At 37.9% G+C, this 24132-nt stretch overlaps 1 protein-coding gene across 10 annotated transcripts in view; it reads left to right on the top strand.

Annotated features, from left to right (window-relative positions):
* The first annotated feature begins 395 nt into the window (after positions 1-395).
* The window catches only part of UBR2 (ubiquitin protein ligase E3 component n-recognin 2), a 123399-nt gene continuing 99662 nt past the window's right edge, over positions 396-24132 (top strand). For 2 of the 10 annotated variants that reach the window (XM_032862165.1, XM_032862164.1), the window contains exons 1-2: positions 439-863; positions 9004-9263. In XM_032862165.1, the coding sequence (XP_032718056.1) occupies positions 786-863; positions 9004-9263 (338 nt within the window). In that variant the 5' untranslated portion in view covers positions 439-785. Of the gene's footprint in view, positions 864-9003; positions 9264-24132 lie in introns of those variants that run through there. The other 8 variants (XM_032862161.1, XM_032862163.1, XM_032862171.1 and 5 more) reach the window with 7 other exon arrangements.

The following is a 24132-nucleotide window of genomic DNA, read 5'->3' as shown; positions in this document are numbered from 1 at the left end:
CCACCTCACTTACAGTCTGAAAGATGAGGGCATGATGAATGACAGGGCCATAGAACTATGGGAATAGAATGTGATTCTTCCATTCTTTCCACGATTATCTGTCTACCCATGTCAGGCTTTGAAAAGTACTTGAGCGGTTGCCACGTGCCAGGCACAGTTCTAGGATCTGCAGATACAAACAGGAACAAATAGACTGAGGGAATAAAACTACAGTTCCCACAATGTCTTGCTCTTCGGCTTCTTCCCAGGTGAGGGCTTCTTTCCGCCAGTCTCTTCCCAGGATTCTAGTAGTACAGGAAAGCCCCGCCCGCTTAGCTGCCATTTGTCCATGTTCTGCTTAAAAGATGGACTACAACTCCCAAAATGCCTTCGTGGGGCACCCTACAAGGGCTCCACCTGCTTCCCGGCCGTGTGGCGGAGGACTACAGCTCCCAGAATGCTCTGCTTCCTCTTTTGGGTGTTGTTGCCCCTTTCCCGGTGCCGGACGCGGTAGAAGCTAGCGAGAGTGCCAGGTCTTGGGTTCTCTGTGTCCTTCTCCCGGGCCAGGACGAGGCAGTGACTTGACTTTTGGGCGCCGAGCCCGGAGGGAGCGCAGGAGGCCGCTTTTCCTTCTGTCCGGCTTACCTCAGACTTCTCTTGTTCTTCCCCACCCGCGGCCGCCTGGACGACTCCGGACTGACTGCCTGGGGCACGGGGTGGCAGTCTCGGCAGCCAGGGCTGTGGCGAGGCCACGGCCCTCGGGACGGCGGTAGCGGCGTCAGCGCTGGTGAGGAGGAGGAGGGAAGATGGCGTCGGAGCTGGAGCCCGAGGTGCAGGCCATCGACCGGAGTTTGCTGGAATGTTCGGCCGAGGAGATTGCAGGGGTGAGTGCCGAGACCCGAACGGGGACTTTCGGCCCTCACAGGCCGCGCCCCGGGGGAGGAACCGACTCCTGGAAATCTTGGAGCAGCCCTGCCCTGACTTGGGGCTACGACCTCGCCGGGTCTCTGTCCTCGCCTTGTGGGGTAACGGCCCGGGGAGGCCACCGTGCTTGCCCCGCTCCTTCCTTCCTTTATCTTCTAATAGGCGGCAGAGCCGTGCTGGGTGCCAGCCACTTTTGCGTTCCATTTCTGCCTAGGAGAACCGACAGCTCCTCCACTATTGCTCTTTTGCCCCCAGGCTCTCATTAGGTCCCCAGCACGAGGGCCTTTGCCCTTTTTGCTAGCTCCTGGAAGAGGGAAGGGGAGACGCTTCCTGGTTTGGAGGTATAATCGTTCTACTTCATCTGCCTAATTCCTTTTCCGCAGATTAGCGGAGCATTGCCTCCTCCACCGAAACATGCTACCCGAACCGGGTTCCTACTTTGTTCTGGGATTGCCCTGGGCACCAGAGGATGCAAACGGCGCTGTTCTCCCTTCATCCCCTGTTCAGTGCATTTTTGTACCGGCTTGGTCATTCGACAGCGTTGATGAATGTGCGGAAAGTAGTGTCTGGGCGTGTTTACTGAGTGTGAGAAAGCAGTAGTGGAGGCTGGGAGAGTAAAAAAATAATATTTGGGAGTTGGGGTTAGTTGGGTGGAAAGAATTGTTATGTAACTTTGAGAGAGCAGCTTTCAACAAATAGAAACCAATAAAGTGAGTTTTGGTCACAGCCTAGTGGGAGCAGTTAAATCCCAAACTTAAACATTCAAACCCAGTATTGTAACGAAAGTGTATTATGAATATGCTCTTGTAAGTAGCAGAGTTGTAAAATGATTACTTTAATAAACTTGATGGCATCTTTGCTCAAGAAGGACAGGGAACACCATTAGAACAAATTGTCCAGGATGGTTAATATGGACCAAAACAACCTAGACCTCACCTCTAAGGTCTCCGATTTAAGAAGCTTAATTTCTTAATTGAGAGGGAGGGACCTTTGAACACTTGTCAACAACTCTAATGTTAGGAACAAAATTTTAGTGGGGCCCTTTGGAGCTGTTGGTCAGTGAGGAGTTCTTTGTGTGACTTGATGAAGACACTAGAGGCAGAGTGGAAGCAGTTGACAGGAATAGAGGTGAAGAGTTTAATATGTTGTTGAATGATGACTCCTGCATTTTTTTATTTTGAAACCAACTTCTTTAGGTCTGTTTTCATTTACTTCCTACTTAATATCGCAACAACCTGAGGGTTTTCATCCCTTATCTAAGAGATGTGAAAAAAGAAAAAGTGTTACAAGTAAACAGTAAAATGGTCAGAATGACAGCTATTCCCAATCTGTCACTGTGTCAGTATCCATATTGATATTTTAATCTGTTGTCTACCTCAAAGTGTTGTTTTTACACCCACCAAATTATGTGTGTGTTGGCCCAGCGATACAGGCTGTGTGCTTTATATTTGCAGTTCTGAAAGTGCAAGCTATCAAGTGATTGGGAGTTTCACCAACTTGTTGAAGTTCCTGTGAAGACCAGATATAAACGGTGTTGGAGGGCAGTGCAATGATTCTTGCGCAGGGAAATTCTCAGGCAGATGCAGAGGGAGAAATTAAGGGAAAAGCAATAAAAATTTATTAATTTGAGTTTGTGAAGATCACAGTCTGAGCCACATTTTACTTTTGTTCTGTTTACTTTTGAATGGCTTTCTGAACAATAATATGAAAAAATATTTAGTCTAAAGACCAACAGAAGTCCTTAAAGAAGATGCACACTAATATTAAAATACAAGGCTCTTCCAGCTGTATATCCTGCCCTTACTTTGTGAGAAATTGTCTGTATTTAGTTAAAATGACATAACACAGCTGTTCTTTCAGCTTGGGCTACAGTACAGCTCTATATCACAAATTGAAATGAATTAATAAAGTTTTCTCAAGTTAAAAGTAAATTTTAGAGTAAACAAAGCAGTAATTGCAGCCTTTAGACCTTTGTTACTGGTAATTTGTGGGATCACATCCATTTAAAATTACTTGATAAGCTTTTCCCACACTTTATTTACACACTGCTTTTTAAATTTCTATTATAAGGAGGAAGGATTTTTGTGATTTTGTGTATCCTGACAAGCATCCTCACAAAAGCCTTTAAGCGCTCTCTGCGATAGTTGTAAGCTTATCAATTATCTTAAAGTGGCCCTCTCTTCTCCGTTTTCTCCTTTTCTTGGTAGAATTGATTGCACAACAATATGACTTTCCCAGTGCTTCTTGAGTCTATCTACATTTTTTACTGCACAGATTTTATTATCATGTGTTCTAGTGGATGATTGTGACTTAAGAAGTACATATATTATTTTTCCCCAAACCTAAAATACATATGCATTATAGAAGTTTTATGTCGAGTTTTATGTCTGTATTGGATACTTTTTGCTTTTAAATTTTGACAGTGTTATACATAATTCAGATATATAAATTCAGTTTAGTGGGTTTCTGGTATATTCACAGTTGTGTGATGTTCACTACAATTTTAGAACATTTTCATCATCCCAAAAAAGAAATCCTATACCTATCAGTAGTCACTTCTGTTTTCCTTTAAACTCCCAACTAAACTACTTGTCTATTTTCTGCCACCATCGATTTGCTTATTCTGGAAATTTCTTTTTTTTTCTTTTTTTTTTTTTTTGAAAATTTTATTTATTTGACAGAGAGAGATCACAAGTAGGCAGAGAGAGAGCGGGGGTGGGGGGGGAAGCAGGCTCTCTGCTGAGCAGAGAGCCCGATGTGGGTCTCAATCCCAGGATCACAACCTGAGCCGAAGGCAGAGGTTTAACCCACTGAGCCACTCAGGCACCACCCCTATTCTGGAAATTTCGTGTAGATGGAAGCATAACAATATGATTGTCTTTTTGACTTGTTTCTTTCACTTAGCAAATGTTTACAAGGTTCATCCTTGTAGCATATATCAATACCTCATTCCTTTTTATTGCCAAATGATAGTTCATTATATGACTATACCGTATTTTATTTATCCATTCATCAGTTGATGGACATTTGGGTTGTTAACACTTTTTGGATATTAGGAATTATGCTGCTGTGAACATTTGTGTTTGTTTTTGTGGGAACATACATTTTAATTTCTCTTGGGCATATATACCCAGGCATAGAATTGCTGGGTTCTATGTTAGTTTTATGCTTAATGTCTTGGGGAACCACTCAACTGTTCTTCAGAGTGACTGCATCCTTTTACACTTTAACCAGCAGTATGCGAGGGTTCTAGTGACTTTCTCTGTATCCTTTCCAACCCTATATCTTTTTGATTATAGCCATTCTGTTGAGTGTAAAGTGGTATCTCATTGTAGTTTTGATTTGTATTTCCCTCATGACTGTTGATGCTGAACATCTTTTCATGATCTTATTGACTATACATTAAGAGGTGTCAATTCAGGTCTTTTGCTTATTTTTAAATTCGATTTTTTTCTTTTATTATTGAGTTTCTGTATTATTTTGATTTGTGAATGCTTCATTTCTGGAACTAATATGATTTGTTTAAAATTTTTCTTAATCTTAAAATTTCCATTTCAGCACTAGTGATTATTGTTTTGTAATTAACTTACATGTTGGTGGTTCTTGTTTGAAAACAAATCAAATGTGGTTTAAGGTTGAAGGTTTTAATTGGGTATAGAATAATAATTAGATATTGTAAGAAAAGGCTAACCTCTAGGGATTCTTTCATTTTTGTGTTTATCGTACTTGCTCTCTATCCCAAGGCTTAAATTTAGCATTCAAAAAAGGAAAGCTCCTGGAAACATTGTCATAACATGTTTACTTTAGTGGAATGAGTTGACAGTTTCTTTACTTCCCTTATGGAGGACTTCTAATAAGATAGTGCTTATTACTTTGTTGTGCACATTGGTGTGACAGCCACAAGTGTCTGAAATATTAACATGCAACCAAGTTAGAAATCAGTAGTTTTTCCTGTTGAAGAAACAGTTACCGTTAGCTTATGTTAGTGAGGAGAGGAAATGCTATTGATTTTATTCTTTTGAGAAATATGAGCTATTGTGAAAGGTGGCCAAAAAATTTTTTCCTCCTGCTCAGTTTCTCTTTACAATTTTTTAAAATCTATACTGTTGCCAGTCACTAATTCAGTATTTCTGGTATAGAATTCTCATGTAAAAGGTACTTTGCTTTTTATGTTGTTTAAAGAAGTTTGAAATGCCCATTTCAGATCTCAAATCTGTTAGGTGATTTTAAATTTGAAGCATATGCCTGTGTTTTTTAAACCAGATACTTAGGGACGCCTGGGTGGCTCAGTGGGTTAAAGCCTCTGCCTTAGGCTCAGGTCGTGATCCCAGGGATCTGGGATGGAGCCCGCATCGGGCTCTCTGCTCAGCGGGGAGCCTGCCTCCTCCTCTCTCTCTGCCTACTTGTGATCTGTCTGTCAAATAAATAAATAAAATCTTTAAAAAGATAAATAAATAAACCAGATATTTATATCTTCTTAGTAATTTATAATAATATATTACAAACAGTATTCAGGCTGAAATGCTTTACTAATATGTGATATATTATCAGCAGATATTATATACAGTAATATTTTATATATAACAATATACAAGTATTACAGTGATATAGTATAAATATATAACAACATGTAGTTAGTATTATATAAAATATTTCATATAAGAATGCTGATTTTTTTTTCTTAACCAAAAGTTGATATTAGTTTCTAAATTTTTTGTTTAAGGAATCTATGAACAGGGTGTGCCTTGCTGGCTCCTTTGGTAGAGCATACAACTCTTAATCTTAAGGTCATGAGTTCAAGCCCCATGTTGGGCATGGAGTCTATTTAAAAAAAATATATATATATGAACAGATTTGACCTGTCAGTGTTGTTGGAGCCACAAAACATATAATTTCTTTTAGAAATCATCACCTTTTATTCTCCCTGGATGAAAATGCTGCAAAAGTGGTTTTAAGAAAATGGGAACATAAACTATAAAAAAACAAAAATTGTTGTTAAAATAAAACCTTTAAATGTGCTGCAAATTAACATTGCCTGAAGTGTAACTTTCTAGCATCATCGGAGTGAATTCTTTGAATCTTAAAGCTTTTTTATCCAGAAAGAAGTTATTTAGGATAATTTTACTATCTTCATTCAGATTTTGAAATAGGGTTTCTGACAATGGGTGAAAAACTGGGCATTTATCCTTAGATATGGCCAAAAGGTATTTTTTAGCCCAGAGAATTAGATTTTAGGTTGCTTATTGGTTGATGACTCTTTGCCTTATATATTGACTACTTTTTTTTTTTTAAACTCATCCTTTTATAATTGCTAAATTTAGTGTGTGTGTGTGTAATTTTGATTGCAAATCACTTCTCTAAAGAGAGGTAATCCTTAATCCTGTGGGATTATCTCCCAAGAAGTGCTTTTAAGAGTAGTTTAGTCTTTCTCCTTGCATAAAGCAAACAACTAAATTGGTAACATTTGAAAAAGATAGTTTCTCTTCAGGATAAAAACTTTTTTCACTTTGCTCCCTAAGAAGCTTCAGTTCAGTCCTTTAATTTACAAACAAAATTTTTACATTTTTAGTACACATGAAAATATGAAGTTGACTAGAAAGTTAACATATACCACCTCAGAAATATTTAAAATTTCTCTCTATATATAGTTATTTTTAGAAGGAAGGAAGTGGGTAAAGACTGTACAAGTTAAGAGTTAAAATGAAGACCTTATACTGTTGTCTTATGGTGTTAGACATTGCTAGAATGTAAACTCTTTTAACAAGGATGTAATGTAAACTTTGATTGTAATCCATAGGTAAACATGGGGCATGTGAGTTAGCAGCTCTGTTAACTGCATCTTTGTAGAAGTAAGTCCTTTCATGTATTCTGATTTAAAATTTTTGCCGGTTTAGAGCCAAAATAAGTGGCAAATACACAAAGCAGTATGGGGGATAAATAAACATACAGACAGAATTGATGGGGATTGATGACAATACAGGGAACAGACTTAGATATAAGGAAGTAAAAATGGAAAGGAAAGAAGGTGGTTTGAAGGATGCCTTATCTAGGGCTTATTTGGTTTGGTTTTTAGAGATTGCAGGCCTGGATCTATTATCTCTGCTTTCATTAAAGCCACAAGTAGCATCTTTCTGCAGTATCAATGCATATGATAGTAAGTAGTATAAACATGTTTATAGTCACTCCGGTAAAAGATTTTACTAAATGCCCACTGACACTGAGTTCTATTTTAGACCTAGGGGAACTGGGAATGGGTGGTGGGAATGAGGAATGGGCTGAGCAGGCATCTTAGAGAATGTGAAACATGGAGTTCTGAAGAATGAGTGAAAATAACCTGTAAAGCAGAGAGAAGAGCACTACAGGTCAGGTGGAGGAAACAAGTATGACAGAGGCAGAGGACCTTATAGATCCTGTCGGGGACTTCACTTGATCCTAAATGCAAGGGGAAGCGGAATGACATGATCAGATTGACGTTTTGCAAGAATCACTCTGGTAATGAGGTTGGAAAATGGGCTGTACAAGGGCAAGACTAACGGAGATAAAGGAAGATTTTCAGGTTTTTCTGGCCTACTTTATGTTGGTGTGGTTACTTAGGTAGATGCTTGTATCTAAAATAGGGAAGTGGAGGAAGTAGGTTTTTGAGAAGGGGTAGTGGAGATCATAAGTTCAATTTTAGACCTATTGAGTTGGTGTTTGAATCAAGAGAAACTTTCTTCCGTTTCTCTCTACACTTAACAATACCTGTGGCCACTAAATGTGTGAGTTTTTTCCCCATACTAAGCAGTTCTCTAATTCCCTACAGACGCCAAGTGGGTGTCCTACAATTCTGACACCATACGCCTGGAATTAGAATCAGATCCCACAGATTAAGGCACGGTCCCACAAGACTGACTCCCTCACCACTTAAGATGCCAGTCACAAACAGTGGGTCCTCAGGTTACCTAGAACTTCTCTGACTTGGCTACAAATTGAGGGTTCCCATGACCCCCTCTTCGGGTTCAATAATTTGCTAGATTGGCTCACAGAAGTCAGGGAAATGGTTTATTTAATAAATTACTGGTTTATTGTAAAATGATACAATTCAGAAACAGCAGATGGAAGAGATGCGTAAAGCAAGGTATGTGGGAAGGGGTGCAGAGCTTCCATGCTGAATCTGGGTATACCAGCCCTTCTGGGTTCACCATTCCAGAACCTCTTTGAACCCCAACATAGAAATTTTTATGGAAGCTTCATTATGTAAGCATAATTAGTAAATCATTGGCCGTTAATGATTAGCTAAACAGGGAACACCTCTCCCCTCCCTGAGGTTGGGGGTGGAGGCTATTATTTCCAACCTTCTTATCACATGCTATGTTCCCCTGGCAACCAGGTATCCATCGCTAGGGGCTTTCCAAAAGTCATCTTATTAACCTCAGCTCTAGTTCAGTTGAAAGGAGATTATCACAGGTAGTTGGACATCAGAGTTTGGGACAGAAAAGTAGCTTTTGTTTTTGAGCAGGGAGAGCCAAGGGGAAAGGATTTACAGAGTGGTTGATCAGGGAAAGAAGGCGTGATTGATAGAGCAAAGTCCCTCGTAGATTCCTATTCATAAGAGACTGGTATATCATTTATTAATCAATGAGAAGTGTAAGTAGGCATAGTGTAAGGCAGTTCATGTTCATTGCATACTCTTCCTGTTAGCAAACTGACATGAGAACCCAAATCACAATCAGTGTATCATTTGAGCAAAGCGTTAGAATGGAAGTCAGATGGGCATAATGGTTTGTGTCTTACATGATGATTTGTTGTGGTCATTTTCCTATAACTGCCTACAGAAGGTTGCTTCAAGAGTAATTTTGAGGAGAGGGATCATTTTACTTTAAGTAAAGTAGAATTCTTAAATAGTGGCATTTTAATAAAGTTCTAAATGAATTTTACCCTTTTTGGAAAGAAAACATGGTTATGAATTAAGTCAACAAAATAATTTATGTGATTATCTTAATCACTGTTTTTGTACTAAAGGAATATGTAGTAGGTTTAGATTAGTAGTTTGACATTTTTAAACCTAATTTTTCTTTTTCCTTTTCTTTTCTTTTCTTTCTTTCTTTTTTTTTTTTTAAGAAATGGCTGCAAGCAACTGACCTCACTAGAGAAGTGTACCAGCATTTAGCCCACTATGTACCCAAAATCTACTGCAGGGGTCCCAACCCTTTTCCACAGAAGGAGGACATGCTGGCACAGCATGTTTTGTTGGGACCAATGGAATGGTACCTTTGTGGTGAAGATCCTGCATTTGGATTTCCAAAACTTGAACAAGCAAACAAACCTTCTCATCTTTGTGGTCGTGTTTTTAAAGTAGGAGAACCTACATACTCTTGCAGGTAAAATACTGTAGTTTTCTTTCTAAAAGGCTCTTGTTTTTACTTTTTTTCCTGAAACTTTTATGTTTTTATTTTAAAATTATGAAATATGTACATATTAAGAAAGTCTGCACAAATATATATGGCTTATTAAATAATCATGAAACAAATATTCATATAATTATTTTCCAGGTCAAGATACAGAACATCAGGGGCGCCTGGGTGGCTCAGTGGGTTAAGCCTCTGCCTTTGGCGCAGGTCATGATCTCAGGGCCCTGGGATGGAGCCCCACATCGGGCTCTCTGCTCACCGGGGAGCCTTCTTCCCCCTCTCTCTCTCTGTCTGCCTCTCTGCCTACTTGTGATCTCTGTCTGTCAAATAAATAAATAAAATCTTAAAAAAAAAAAAAAAGAAAAAGAAAAAGAAATAGAACATCATCAGCATTCCAGAAAACCACAGTATGTTTTCCTCCTGCCCTGTATTTAACTGCTGCCCTGACTGTTAAAATAATCATTTCTTTGCTTTTCTTGATAGTTTTCTAGCTGGTGATTTCTTTTTTTTTTTTTTTTTTAATGTTGAGAATTGAGTGTACAAGGGCAGAAGATGGAAAGGAAGGTGCCCTGTCTCCTTTAAAACCATCTATTCCTATTTCACAGAACTAGTCATTGTCAACAGTTTCTTATGTATCTTTCCAGAAATTTTTAATGCATAGTCAGGCCCATATATATGGCTATCTTATACATATATACAAACATACATACAAAAGGGAGTATGTGTTATATATTCTGGGCTAAATTTTCCTTTCTGTGTTTAACAAAGTCTCGACTTCTTTCCATATCAGTTGGTATAGCTAGATAATATTCCACTGCGTGGTTGTACCATTTATAGAGGCATTATGTACCATTTCTTTTCCTTAACACTTTTTTCTATAAGACTTAAATTTAATAACTTGGGATGCCTGCGTGGCTCAGTTGGTTGAGCGGCTGCCTTCGGCTCAGATCATGATCCCAGCATCCTGGGATCGAGTCCCACATCAGAGGCTCCCTGCTCCATGGGGAGCCTGCTTCTCCCTCTGCCTCTGCCTGCCACTCTGCCTGCCTGTATTCTCTCTATCTCTCTGACAAATAAATAAATAAAATCTAAAAAAAAAAAAAAATTAATAAGACCAGTTTTGGTTAAGGCCTGTAAGTGTCTATGGTAGTCTTCCTTTATAAGCATGGTTAGAATACCAGTGGAGGTCTTTTTATATTTTGAATACTATTAGATTTAGTTTTTTGTTTGTCTTTATAAAAACTTGAGTTCTCTATTGATGTTTGCAATAGATTTAGTTTAACATCACGATGTACAGACGAGGAACCTAAGATCCACTTGTTCCACTAATGTCTTTTATAGCAAAAAGGTCCGTTTTCAACACATGCATTTGAATGTCATATCTTTTAATCTTTGATCTGGAATGTTTTCTCGGGGTTTTTTGTTGTTGTTTTGGTGTGGTTTTTGTTTTGTTTTTTTAACTTTCATGATCTTGATACTTTTGAAGATTACAAGTCAGTTATTTTTTAGTCCATTTAGGTTTGTCTGGCCCACTTTATGTTGGAGTTCGGTTGCATCTTTCACAGGAATATCACAGAAATCACATGTTCTCATTTTCATTTTACCCTGTCAAGTAGCATGTGATTTTGATTTGTTTGATAACTGGGGATATTAATTTTGATCGCTTGATTAAAGGGCTGTCGGCAAGACTTCTCTACTGTGAAGTTACTCTTTTACTCTTTGTAGTCAGTAAGTATTTTGTGGGGAGGTACTGTTAAGATATTAAATGTCCTGTTTCTTATAAAACATTCATTTTATTCATTTATTTATCTCAGTATATGTTCATGGAATCCCATTATTATGTTCAAATAGTTCTGTATTTGACCAGTGGGAGGCCATTCAAGCTGTCTTCTTTGTTCTTTTCACATCCCCATCATTTTTTGATCACTTCTTGTTCTATCACAAGATGTTTAGGGCACATCTTGAACTTTCTCTTGCCCCAGATCTGAAATCAGTCATTTCTTCAGGGAGCCTTGTTCCTTTTCAGTAGACATTAGTATTAAGAAATAAAATACTAGGTGTGCTTGTTGCTATTGGTATGTCACTAATTCCAGGCCATCTCAGTGGATCTGTGATTTACAGATGTCTTTAGATACATATTGAAAGAAATACTGAAAATCATGCATTTGCAGTAATCTCTCTAGTCCAGTCCAGTGCCACAGCCTTCTCTCGTTTTCTCCCTTTGTATATTTTTAACTTCTGTCTCTGATGAATCTGATTCTCATTATCCTAAAAATATTTATTTGAGGGACACCTGGGTGGCTCACTGGGTTAAGCGGCTGCCTTCGGCTCAGGTCATGATCCCAGGGTCCTGGGATCAAGTCCCGCATCAGGCTCCTTGCTTGGTGGGGAACCTGCTTCTCTCTCTCCCTCTGCCTGCTTGTGCCGTTTCTCTGTCTCTGTCAAATAAATAAATAAAATCTTTAAAAAATTTTTTTTTATTTGATCATTTACTTACATACAACCATTCTTCGCTGCTGCCGCCACTGCCTTATCCCATTTGGGCTCCACACTCTATGCTAGGTCATGGTAGCTTTCCCTCACCCCTCATTAGGACAGATCTAAAAGAAGTCTTCAAGACACATGGTCACAACCTTTGTGTTGATTCAGCTGGATGTCTGCCTTGACAAGAAGTCCAGCCATTCCTGGAGGAGTGTTACTCTCTATGTATGCAGCCCAACCCTCAGCCAAGGACTCATCCGTTGGTGACCTCCATATAGACTTCTGTCCTTTCCTGGCCCCACCCGACCAGTGTACATTTCCACTCTTGTACCCTGACCCAAGGTTTCTAGCTCTTTTACCTGCCCCCAAATTTGATCTAATCTCAGCTCAGTGGGACCTTCCTGTACTGCTTAGATTCTAGCTCACTGTGCCACAGGTGGGAATTTACCCCCTCAGTGAGAGAGCTTTATGTGTTCATCCAGTTTTATGGCTGTGTAGAGTGGGAGGCTGGTTGAGTACTAGTTATTCTGTTGAAACCAGAAGTGGAAGTTCTAATATTTATTTTAACAATGTTGCTTATGTTTATTGAGCACCTTGGAGGCTCCACATTTAATGCTAAGTGTTTAATATGAAATCATGTTTAATCCATCTACAAAATTCTAAGATAATATCCCTGAGGAGACTAAGGGTCATAGTGGTTAAATGACTTAACTTGCAGTCATAAAAATTGAAACAGGGGGCTCTCAGACTCTAAAATCCATTATCTTTTCATTTTACCTTTGATCGATTCTCATATACTGGTCTCTTATGAACTTTTATTCATATTCAGTAAAAGAGGAAAAAATAGAAAAAATGTTGTTTTTCTTGCAACTAAATCTGTCTAGTTCCCAAGTTCTGAGAGATGTTCTTTGTTGCTAAGATATTAGCATATAAAATGAAGACAATAAACTAGGTAGTTTTGTTTTTTAATGGTTTTAGACAAAAAATCAGCAATCCTTTTTGTGGTCATTCCACTGGTCCCAGAAACTCACTAGCACTTAATTCCTAAGCAGAAAATCATGTTGCATTATAGTACTTCTGTACTATAAAGTACCTGCAAAGAATATTAAATAAACTTATTTGGGCTGGAGAAGGAGCTTTTGGTGACGGTATTGTGAACTGGGCCTGAATCTTATTTCCCTCATTATTCCCAGTTAGACTAGTCTATAAGATACTCTTTCCCCATTGCAGATGTTTGACACTAATGATAGCCTCATACATATTATGTGCTTAGCAAATATTTATTAAGGAAATGTCTGTTATATTGTTGAAAGTACAGAGGACAGTTTTAAAGATATTCTGCTTTTCCTACTTTAGTTAAATTGTTTGAGTGTTCTTAGTTTTTGCCTATTTCCATACCTGCCTGGTGGCAATATCATATTTATTGTAAGCCAGCTACTTTGGGAGGTGTTATTCATGATTATGTATAAGAAATCCTTCCCATTGTAGATTTTACAACTTTGACTATTCATTCTTCTATCCAGCCAAATCATTAATAGGACAGCTGGTGCTACCGGTACATAGCACATTAATCTCTCTTATGAATTTATTGCCATCTCATTTATCTTTTAACCATAGGCACAGTATTCAGAAATTTTGTTAGTCCCAGGAATTCGTATGTGTCAGTGTGGGCCCATCCCATGGGAGAAGAGGTTGGGTACAGGTTTGAATGCTTTATACGGAGATCTTGATTAAATTGACAGGGTTCTGGGATCATCCATTACTAGAAGAAGAGGAAGTAAGAAGAATCTTGTCTTCAAAAGTGACTGTGGAATAGACTTTTGGGAGCTTGGAGGAGTGGAGTGGGATGGCAGGAAGAGGAATATATTTATTCCCTCAATGAAAATGGTGCACTGAAAAGCTATCTTCCTGTGTTGAAAGGTTAGGTGTGCGTAAAGGATTTGTGGGTGAAACTGAGTCAGAGATGATGTTAGTAGATTTTTTTTCTTTATTACATGTGGTCAAGTTTGAACTTGGGTACATCAGCCTGGAGTTTCTCTGAGATATAAATTCTTTTCACTATAGTCCAGGGGTTTAGGTTACTCCATCGTCCCTGTTCTGGGTATTCTAACTGTATTAAGAGGTTGTATATAATCGGTGGAAGGCAGGCACAGTTGGTAAGGGGAATGCCTCACGTTATGAGGAGAAAATTACTTCGTTGACATCATCTCAAGAGAGTCGCGAGGGTATATTAAGGACAGAACACAGAAGAACAGCCTTAGCTACTGCTTTTTAGAAATTAAAAACCCAACAGGCAAAGCATGCATTTGGTTATATCTTTCAAAAGGTACAAAAGCATATGCCATGAAAAATAGCCTTCCTCCTCCGTCCCTTAATTTCTCTGTTTCCTTATCCAAAAGTGGCCACCATTAGTAGTTTCTTGTGTATTCTTTCGGATATCCTATGCATTTGCAAGCATTTGTATTTTATTCAGTAAATGCTAGCATATCACTTAAACTGTTTTCACCTTGTTTATATCGTTTCAAATTTGTCCTTAAAATTGTTACATAACATTAGAGAGAGAGTACGTATGCTGACTTTGTCTTATGTTTTTAATGGCTGATTATTCTATTGCAAAATAGTCTATCCTTTACTTAATTAACCTTCTATTAATAGATGTTTAGGTGGTTTGTAGTATTAGAAATAATAACACACTAAATATCTTTGTATGTCTTTGTGCACATGTAGAAGTAGATCATAGGATACATCCTGTAAGTAAAATTTCTGGGTCAAAGGATGCATACTTTTATTTCTCTTTTCGTGATCAGTAGTAAAAACCTATAAAATGGGAAAGAGATGGGGACACCTGGGTGGCTTGTCTTTTAGGCAGCTACATTTGGCTTGGGTCATGATCCCAGCGGATGCTAAGATCCAGTCCCACATCCGGTTCCCTGCTAAGCAGGGAACCTGTTTCTCCCTCTGCCTGCAGCTCCCCCCGCTTGAGCTCGCGCGCGCTCTCTCTCTCTCTCTCTCTCTCTGACAAATATATAAATAAAATATTAAAAACAAAAAGGAAAGGTGATGTGCTCATTTGAGCAAGGGAGGCAGGGTCGGAGGCAAACAACAGACCCTGCAATGGAAATGATGAGGAAGTTTGGAGGATCTGTCTTTGAGCCAGCCTTACAGGGATAAGAAACCAGGCAGAACAGAACAGTGTGCGACCCACTGAAAGAGGAAGCAGATTGGTCAGTTACCTGAGCTGTAGAGGAAAGAAAGCAGTGTCTGATGAGAATCTCACGTGAAAGAACAGAAATTTTTCTCCCTGGGGTGGGAGAGAAAGATTTAATCTGTAAAGGGTCCAGTAGATCCTAAGTTTGGACTACATGCTTAACAGATCTTTGTAAACTTTGCTGATACCTGAAGTTAGCCACACTCCAGATTAAAGGTACCATCCTTCACGAATGTCCAAGATACAGACGCAAGTTTATCGATTCTCAGAGGCACCTTCAATTCTAATCAGCTGGCTGCAAATTTCAGGTATCTCAGGCTACCAGAGGTTACATAATTCATTAGAACAACTCCCAGAACTGAGGAAAATGTTGTACTTATGATAAAAGTTTTATTACAGAAAAAGGATACAAATCAGAATTAGCCAGGGAGATAACGTGGGAAGATTTCCAAATGCAAAGCTCCTGTTGTCCTCAGGGACACATTATCTTCTGGACACATCAATGCATGACGATCCACACATAGTATTGGCAACTAGGGACTCTCATCCAGGCTTTGGTGTCCAGAGTTCTGTTGGGTTTCCATTATGTAGGAATGACTAACTGAATCATTGCCCATGGACTTAATATCTAGCTCCACTTCCCTTCCCAGAGGTAGGGCTAATATTATGCTGCTGAAAGCCCCAACCCTCCAATCACATGGTTTGTCTTTTTAGTATGACCTATCCCCACTCTCTCATTCATTAGCATAAACTATCACGTGGAGGGGACAGCATGAATAACAAAGATACTCCTATCACAGGAAATTGTAAGGATTTAGAGTTCCCTGCAGAAATCCTGGGACAAAAGCCAGCCACATTCTTCAATTACAGAGTTGTTGAGAAAGTAAAAGAGATCCATTGTGTATTGCTTTCCACAATTCTTAGCACATGGTAAAACTCTTAGTAAATGTCTGTGCTGGGGTCCTGGGGATGAATGTCTCCTGTTACTCCCATGTCTCATGTATTCCTGGTAAAATAACATGGAGCCTATCATTTGGAAAGATGAGATACGATTATTGAAATTCTAGGGGAGTTTGTAAACTAGATCCTTCAAGGATAAAAATGATTCATGTCTACAGGATAGAGTTTTTCTTGAACTAGAAACAAATGATATTCAGGAGTCTTTTATGTGTGTTACTTAGGAAAGGGATTTGTGGAGGAAATTAGGTTAGTTTTTCTGTAGTGATTTGTTCATAGTTTCTAAATTTGTATAGGTCCCAAATTACCTTGCTAAAGCCTCTGTGATACCAGAAAAACCTGTTTTCAGGCAGTAGGCTAGTATTTTATGATATTTGTCTGTACTCAGTTATCTATTAGGAAAAGTGTAGTCAAATTTAACACTTGTTATGCCTTTCTAAATACGGATGGTTATTAGGGACAGTAATCTTAGTACTGATCATTACTATTTACCATTTTATATCCATTAACAGAAATAAAATATTAGTAGAATATGAAATCATACTTCAGCGTGGTATAAATTTTAATTTGAGTTTAACACTTCTGTTAGATGTAAAGAAATTAGGTTTAATTCCAATGATTTCTTTGCATAGTTAAATTGAGAACTTTTTTTTATTGGAGTTTTATTTATTTAAGTAATCTCTACACCTGTTGTAGTTGTAGCTCAAACTCATTATGCGAGATCGAGTCACATGCTCCTCCATCTGAGCCAGCCAGGCACCCTGACAACATTTTTTTTTTAGCTAATGATTTTAAAAACTTACTGCATGAATGTTGCAGATAACCAGAAGTTATGCTGCCATCAGGAATATTCTTACTGTGTGTTTCCAGATAAGCCTTTATGATGCTTTATTATAAACTATTAAATGGTTTTGCTCAGGTTTAACTTTTTTTCTTAACTTTGATTCTGTTAATCATGATAGATGAAGTTATGCTAAAAATAACAAACCAGCCTACAGTCTTGAAGATTTGAGCTACCTAAAATGTATTTATCACTCAGACTGTGACCCATTCAGATTGGTGAAGGCAATGAGTCAAGGGTTCTATCTTGGTTAGTTACTTAACACCATATTAAGTCTTCATAAACTTAACATAATGCTTTTTCAGCACAGCAAGGGAAGAGTAGGGCTGGAGAGTCTTGCCCAGCAAATAAATTGCACTCAGAATTATCAACCATGCCCACATCCCTTTAGCCAGAACTAATCTGAAGGCCTCTAACTGCAAAACAGGGTGGGGAGGCATAATTCTCCTGTGTCTAGAAGAGATGGTAAGCTCTCTCTGTGGATGAACATTAGAAGTATCTTCAATGATTTTTTTAGGTTTTTGGGTTATTTTTCCTTCCTCATAGAGCAGTTAGGAAAAATGAGGTAATACATAAATACAGCACTTGAGGAATTATATAGGTAAGAATTTTTAAACCAAACACGGAGTCTTCGAATGAGTTACTGAGCCATGAGTAATACCTCAAGTAGAGGGGTAGAGATAATTTCATTTCTATTCTGTGTGGAAATATAACGGTCTAATGTGGAAGAAAGAACCTCTTATTTCCAATCAGAAGAGTTCGTTTAGTTTCTTGACTTTTAAAAAATTTGAAAACTTGATCTCTTTTTAGCTGAGTTATAATTTAAGACTGTTTTTGTCTCGAATAGTCTAGAGATTGAAATCAATGCTATGTTAGTTTTAAAAAATACTGTTTACCTCTAATTACGATGTGCTGCATGAGTGAAATTATACTGTGTATATTGCATTTGCGACTTTTTTCCATTTAACAGTTTGTCTCAGAGAACTTTCCCTGTCAATATATATAAATCATCACTCATCTAACTGCTGTGTTTCTATAGTAAGTTCAGGCCATTATTTATTTCACTGCCCTGTTAATGAAATTAGAAATGGGGAACTTCTAGGATTTTTTCCCCATAATAAACTACTGCAAAGAATACCCTGTTCATATTTGTACACATCTCTTTTTATATATGTCCCAGTATTTCTCAAGGTAAATATCTTGAAGTAGAATTTCAGTGCTGCGTGTTGTCACTGTGAGCTTCTATGTATTGGAAATTGCCTTGTCTGCACTGCTGTCTTTGCCCCGGGAAAATGACAGGGAGTGGGCAGTTGATACCTCCTAGATAGTTTGGATTCCTGTAGTTGTCTAAAATGAGTCTTGTATTCTTTTTTTTTTTTTTAAAGATTTTGTTTATTTATTTGACACAGAGAGAGATCACAAGTAGGCAGAGAGGCAGGCAGAGAGAGAGCAGGAAGCAGGCTCCCTGCTGAGCAGAGAGCCCAATGTGGGGCTTGATCCCAGGACCCTGGGATCATGACCTGAGCCAAAGGCAGAGGCTTTAACCCACTGAGCCACCCAGGTGCCCCAAGTCTTGTATTCTTGTTTTAGATATCTGTGATTGTTTTTAATTACTCTGTGCCAGTTTGTTGCAGGATCGAATATAGGCATGCATGGGGTATAATATCAACTTTATATGTATGCCTTTGTCTAGATGTTAGGAAACAGAAGAACTATGACTAGATTACTATGGGCTGATCCTTTCAGGTACAGAAACTCAGATTTATATCTAAAATTTTCCTTTTGATGCCCAATCGAGTCGTGTGTGTGTGTGTTTTTTAAGTGAAAATTTACATATTTCAAAAGGCACAAATCTTAATTATACATTTTTGGCAATAGTTAACCTCATGTAACTCACATGCCTTTAGGATATGAATATTTCCATCTGACTAGAAATTTCCCTCTGAGTAGCTCCAGCCTCTAGGTAACCACTATTCTGATAATTTCACCTTATTTTGCCTGTTCTAGAACTTCATAAAAATGAAATCATTCTTTTGTGCCTGTCTTCTTTTACTCACGTAATGTCTATCAGATTTATCCATGTTGGTACAATTGTGGGAAAATGGATTCCACATTTATTGCTGAGTAGTAGTCCATTGTATGAATGTCTTTATATTTGCCCATAATCCATTGGCATGCTGATGAACATTTGGATGGTTTCCGGTTAGAGGCTATGATGAGTAAAATTTCTATGACCTTTTTTTTTTAATTGCTTTTTTTTTAGTAAGATTTTTCATTTATTTTTGAGAAAGAGAGAGAAAGCCTGAGCAGGGGGAGAAGCAGAGGAAGAGGCAGAGGGAGACACAAACCCTCCACTGAGCAGGGAGCTCAGTGCAGCACTCGATCCCAGGATTCTAGGATCATGACCTGAGCTGAAGGCAGACAATTAACTAGAGGGCCACCCAGGTGGCTGCGTTTTTTTTTTTTTTCCTTTTTTTTTTTAACAGTTCTATTTTTTGTGTGTGAAAATTTTCTAAATTTAAAGGAAAGAAAATGGTAATTTTCTTTCATAAATCATATCATATCAGTTTTTATTTTTATTTTTTATTTCTTTATCCATTTGAGAGAGAGCGACCTGGAGCTGGGAGAGGAGCGCAGAGGGAGAGAGATATACAGGCTGAGTGTGAATCCCAACGAAGGCTCCATCCCAGGACATTGAGATCATGACCTGAGCTGATGCCACTTACCTAACTGAGCCACCCAGGTTCCCCTAAATCATATCAGTTTATGCCAGCATTATTTTAAATGCAGCATACTAAAGTACTGGGTGTTATTATTCTGTTAAACATACTTGTATGTGTTTAATAGGCCAAATAACATAAATCTTGGACTATTAAAAATCTTCAGCTTTTTATGACACATTTTAGGAATATTAAGATACCATTAAAATAGGCCTTTCTGGACAGTAATCTAATACAGTGAGCATTCTTATCTGATACATTAGTTACTATTACCATTTGCAAACAAGTCTTTTTCTAGACTTAATGTTTAATTTTTTCATAGATAATCCTTAGGAGTGGAATTGCTGAATCAAAGGGCAGGTATATGTTGAACTGCCAAAACTTTCTCCAAAATGGTTTTTGTTCCCACCAGTAATGTGTGAAAATTCTGTTTACTCCATATCCTCAGCAACATTTGATGATGTTAGTTTTTTTAATTATAGCCATTCTGTGTAGTGGTATCTCATTATGTTTTTAATTACCCCTAATGATGAATGATGTTGATGGAATTTTACAAGTACTCTTTGCTCATTCATCTAACTTCCAAAGTTTTTGTTCTAGTCTTTTGTCTATTTTTTATTGGATTGTTTGTCTTTCTATTATTGAGTGTTGGAGTTCTTTAAATACTCTGGGTTAGGTGTGTTTTGTGAATATTTTCTCACAGTCTGTGGCTTGCCTATATGGTGTCTTAATGATAGAAGTTTTTAATTATGATGTCATTTTACCAGTTTTTTTTCTTTTCTGATGATTTAAGAAATGTCTGCCTTCTCCCAAGTAGCATACTCTGTATATTTTCTTTTATAAACTTTGATATGTTAGATTTTATGTCTGGGTTTTTGATCTTTTTCAAACATTTTTTTGAAATGTTTGAAATCATTTCAAACAACTACCTGTTGTTGAGGTTTGAGGAGTTGAGCGTCACGTATTTATATGTGAAAATCCAGTTGTTCTAGCACCATTTTTTCTTTTCCCTAGTGAATTGCTTTGGTACCTTATGAAAAAACATTTGACCATATAAGTGTGGGTCTATTTCAGAACACCCTAATCTATCGTAGCCCTCTTTTATCCACATGGGATATGTTCCTAGACCCCCAATGGATGCCTGAAACCATTCATAATACCAAACCCTATATATACTGTGGTTTTTGTTCTATATACATACCTGTGATAAAGTTGAATTTATAAATTAGGCACAGTAAGAGATTAACAAAACACAACAATGATAACAGTGTACTGTAATAAAAGGTATGTGAATGTGGTCTCTCATTATTGTACGTATTCACCCTTTTTTGTGATGACGTGAAGTGATAAAATGCCTACATGATGAAATGAAGTGAGGTGAATAACATAAACATTGTGATATAGCATTAGGCCATTACTTATCTTCTGACCATATCAGAAAGATGATCATCTGCTTCCAGACTTTGGTTGACCACAGGTAACTGAAACTGCTGAAAGCAAAACCGCAGATAAGGGGGGACTACTGTATTCCATTCACTGAGATGGCTATTCTTACGGCAATAACCATATTATCTTGCTGGTCTTGCCATAGTTAGCCTTGAACTGATTAGTATAAATCTTAAAATTCTGTTCCTTTATTTTTTAAAATTAATTAATTTATTTTTAGGATTTTATTTATTTATTTGTCAGAAAGAGCAAGAGAGCACAACCAGGGGAAGCAGCAGGCAGAGGGAGAAGTAGGCTCCCAGCTGAGCAAGGAAGGAGCCCGATGTGGGACTTGATCCCAGGACTCTGGGATCATGACCTGAGTCAAAGACAGAGGCTTAACTGAATGAGCCACCCAGGCATCCGGAATTTATGTTCCTTTAAATTTTGTCTAGTTCAAATCATTTGCATTTTATGAATTTCAGAATTATAGCTTGTCAGTTGTTACTGTTTAAGAAAGACTGCTGAGGTTATGATTAGGATTGTGTTTTTGTTTCATTTTGATTTTTAAAGATTTTATTTGTTTGAGAGAGAGAGAATCTGTAGGAGGGAGAGGGAATCAAGCAGATTCCGCACTGAGCAACAGCACCTGATGCGGGGCTCAATCCCATACTATGAAATCATGAGTTCAACTGAAGACAAGAGTTGGAACACTTAACTGACTGAACCACCCAAGTGCCCCTAGCGTTGTGTTTAATCTATAAATCAGTTGGGGAGAGTTGACATTTTAACAATATTGAATTCTCCAGTCCGTGAACATCATAGTATTTCTCCATTTATTAAGGTCTTCTTTAATCTCTTTAACAATATGTTAAAGGTTTTATGTAGAAGTTCTATACACCTTTGGTTGTGTTTATTTCTGCGTATTTTTTTTTTCTTAGTTTCCATTTTTTTCCTGTGAGTGTAAAGAAATACAGTTGGTTTCTAATACTGAATTTATGTCTTGTGACCTTGCTTAAATTGGCTTAGTAGTTTTCGTTTTGTTTTTTGTTCCTTAGGATTTTTACATAATCAGGTCATTTTTAAGTGGGGACAGTTTTACTTTTTCCTTTTCAACCTTTTATTTCTTTTTTGTACCTTATTGGTGAAAGTGGGACATCCTTGCCTTGTTTCCAATCTTAGGGGAAGGGGGAAAGGTATTCAGTCTTAAACTATTAAGTATAATGTTAGGTATAGTTTTCTCTTACATTCCCTTGATCACATTGAGGAAGTTCCTATTTCTAGTTTGTAGAGTTTAAAAAGTATTATAAATGACTGTTGAATATTGTCAACTGCTTTTATATTGCAGCTTTCAGAATTGTCATAATTATCCTTTTTTATTTCATTAGTGATTGCTTTAATTGATTTTTCAGATGTTTTTCTTTTTTCTTTTTTTTTTTAATTAATTTATTTAATTATTTGACAGAGATCACAAGTAGGCAGAGAAGCAGGCAGAGAGAGAAGAGGAAGCATGCTCCCTGCTGGGCAGAGAGCCCGATGCGGGGCTTGATTCCAGGACCTTGGGATCATGACCTGAGCTGAGCCACCCAGGCGCCCCTGTTTCATTGATTTTTGCTCCTATTGTTACTCTCCTTTCTGCTTACTTTAGATTTAATGTGCTTATATTTTATTCTTTAATCTCTCAGTTACTTAGAAGTATATTATTTAATTTCCATAAAGTTGAGGCTTTCCTAGATACTGTAATTTATTTCTTGAAATTTATTAAGACTTGTTTTATGAGGAGCGCCTGGGTGGCTCGTCAGTTAAGGGTCTGCTTTCAGCTCAGGTCTGATCTCAGGGTACTGGGATCGAGCCCCATGGCTGGCTCCCTGCAAGTTTAAAAAATCTTAAAAATATATATATATATATATACTTGTTTTATGATTCAGGATCATGGCCAGTCTTGAACATTCCTTATGTACTTGAAAAGAAGGTGTATTTGGCAGTTGTTGGTTATAATATTCTATAAATGTCAATTAGAACAAGGTGGTTGGTAGTGCTGATCAGGTCGTCTGTGTGCTTATTTAGTGATTTTTATGACTAATTTTTATCAATTACTGAGAAAAGTGTATGAAAATACTCTAATGTGATTGTGGATTTATTTATTTCTTCGAGTTCTATCAGTTTATTTTTCAGTTATCTTTCAGCTCTTTTATAAGCCATATACATAGATGTTTATAATTGCTGTGATTTCCTTTCGTATTGACCCTTTTATCATTATGAACTGTCCGTGTCCTTTATTAATTCTGGTAATATTCCTTGCCTCAGGTCTACTTTATCAGATGTTACTATAGCCATTCCTACCTATTAAAATATTCGTTATACTTTTTTTTTCCCACTATATTCTGTGGTTGCCCTAGAATTTGCAGTACATATTTACAGTTAATCCAAGTTTTTTCGTCTGAGAAAATTTTTTCTTTTTCCTTCACTTTTGAAAGATAATTTTGCAGATACAGAGCTGTAGGTTGTGGGGTTTATCCTTCAACTTTTTTTTTTTTTTAAGATTTTATTTATTTATTTGACAGAGAGAGACAGAGAGGGAACACAAGCTGGGGGAGTGGGAGAGGAAGAAGCGGGCTTCCTGCTGAACAGGGAGCCCCATGCAGGGCTTGATCCCAGGACCCTGGGATCATAACCTAAGCCAAAGGCAGACTCTTAAGGGCTGAGCCACCCAGGCACCCATATCCTTCCAACGTTTTAAGTATTCCACTCTACCCTCCTCTAACTTGCATGGTTTATGAGAAATCCAGATAGAATTCTTATCTTTATTCCTCTGTTAGGTAAAGTGTTTTTCTCCTTTTGTGGCTTTATCTTTCATTTTCTGTAATCTGAAAATAATATACCTAGGAATCGTCTTTTTGGCATTTGTCTTGATGTTCTCTGAGCTTTCTGGATCTGTAGTTTGATGTCTGACATTATTTTAGGGAAATTCTCAGTAATTTCTATTTCAAAGAGTTCTTCTGTCCCCTTTTCTTTCTTGCCTTTTTTTTTTTTCTTTAAGATTTTACTCATTTACTTGTCAGAGAGAGCAAACAAGCACCAGGCAGAGGGAGAAGTAGACTCCCTGCTGAGCAAGGGCCCGCCCACCCCCTCCCTGCCCCCCAATGCAGGACTCCATCCCAGGACCCTGGGATCATGACCTGAGCCAAAGGCAGACACTTAACCAAC

The sequence above is a fragment of the Lontra canadensis genome, unplaced genomic scaffold, assembly GCF_010015895.1.
Source record: "Lontra canadensis isolate GAN:19392208 unplaced genomic scaffold, GSC_riverotter_1.0 scaffold23, whole genome shotgun sequence".
In the NCBI taxonomy this organism is placed as follows: Eukaryota; Metazoa; Chordata; class Mammalia; order Carnivora; family Mustelidae; genus Lontra; species Lontra canadensis.
This window is presented reverse-complemented; position numbering and strand designations above follow the sequence as displayed.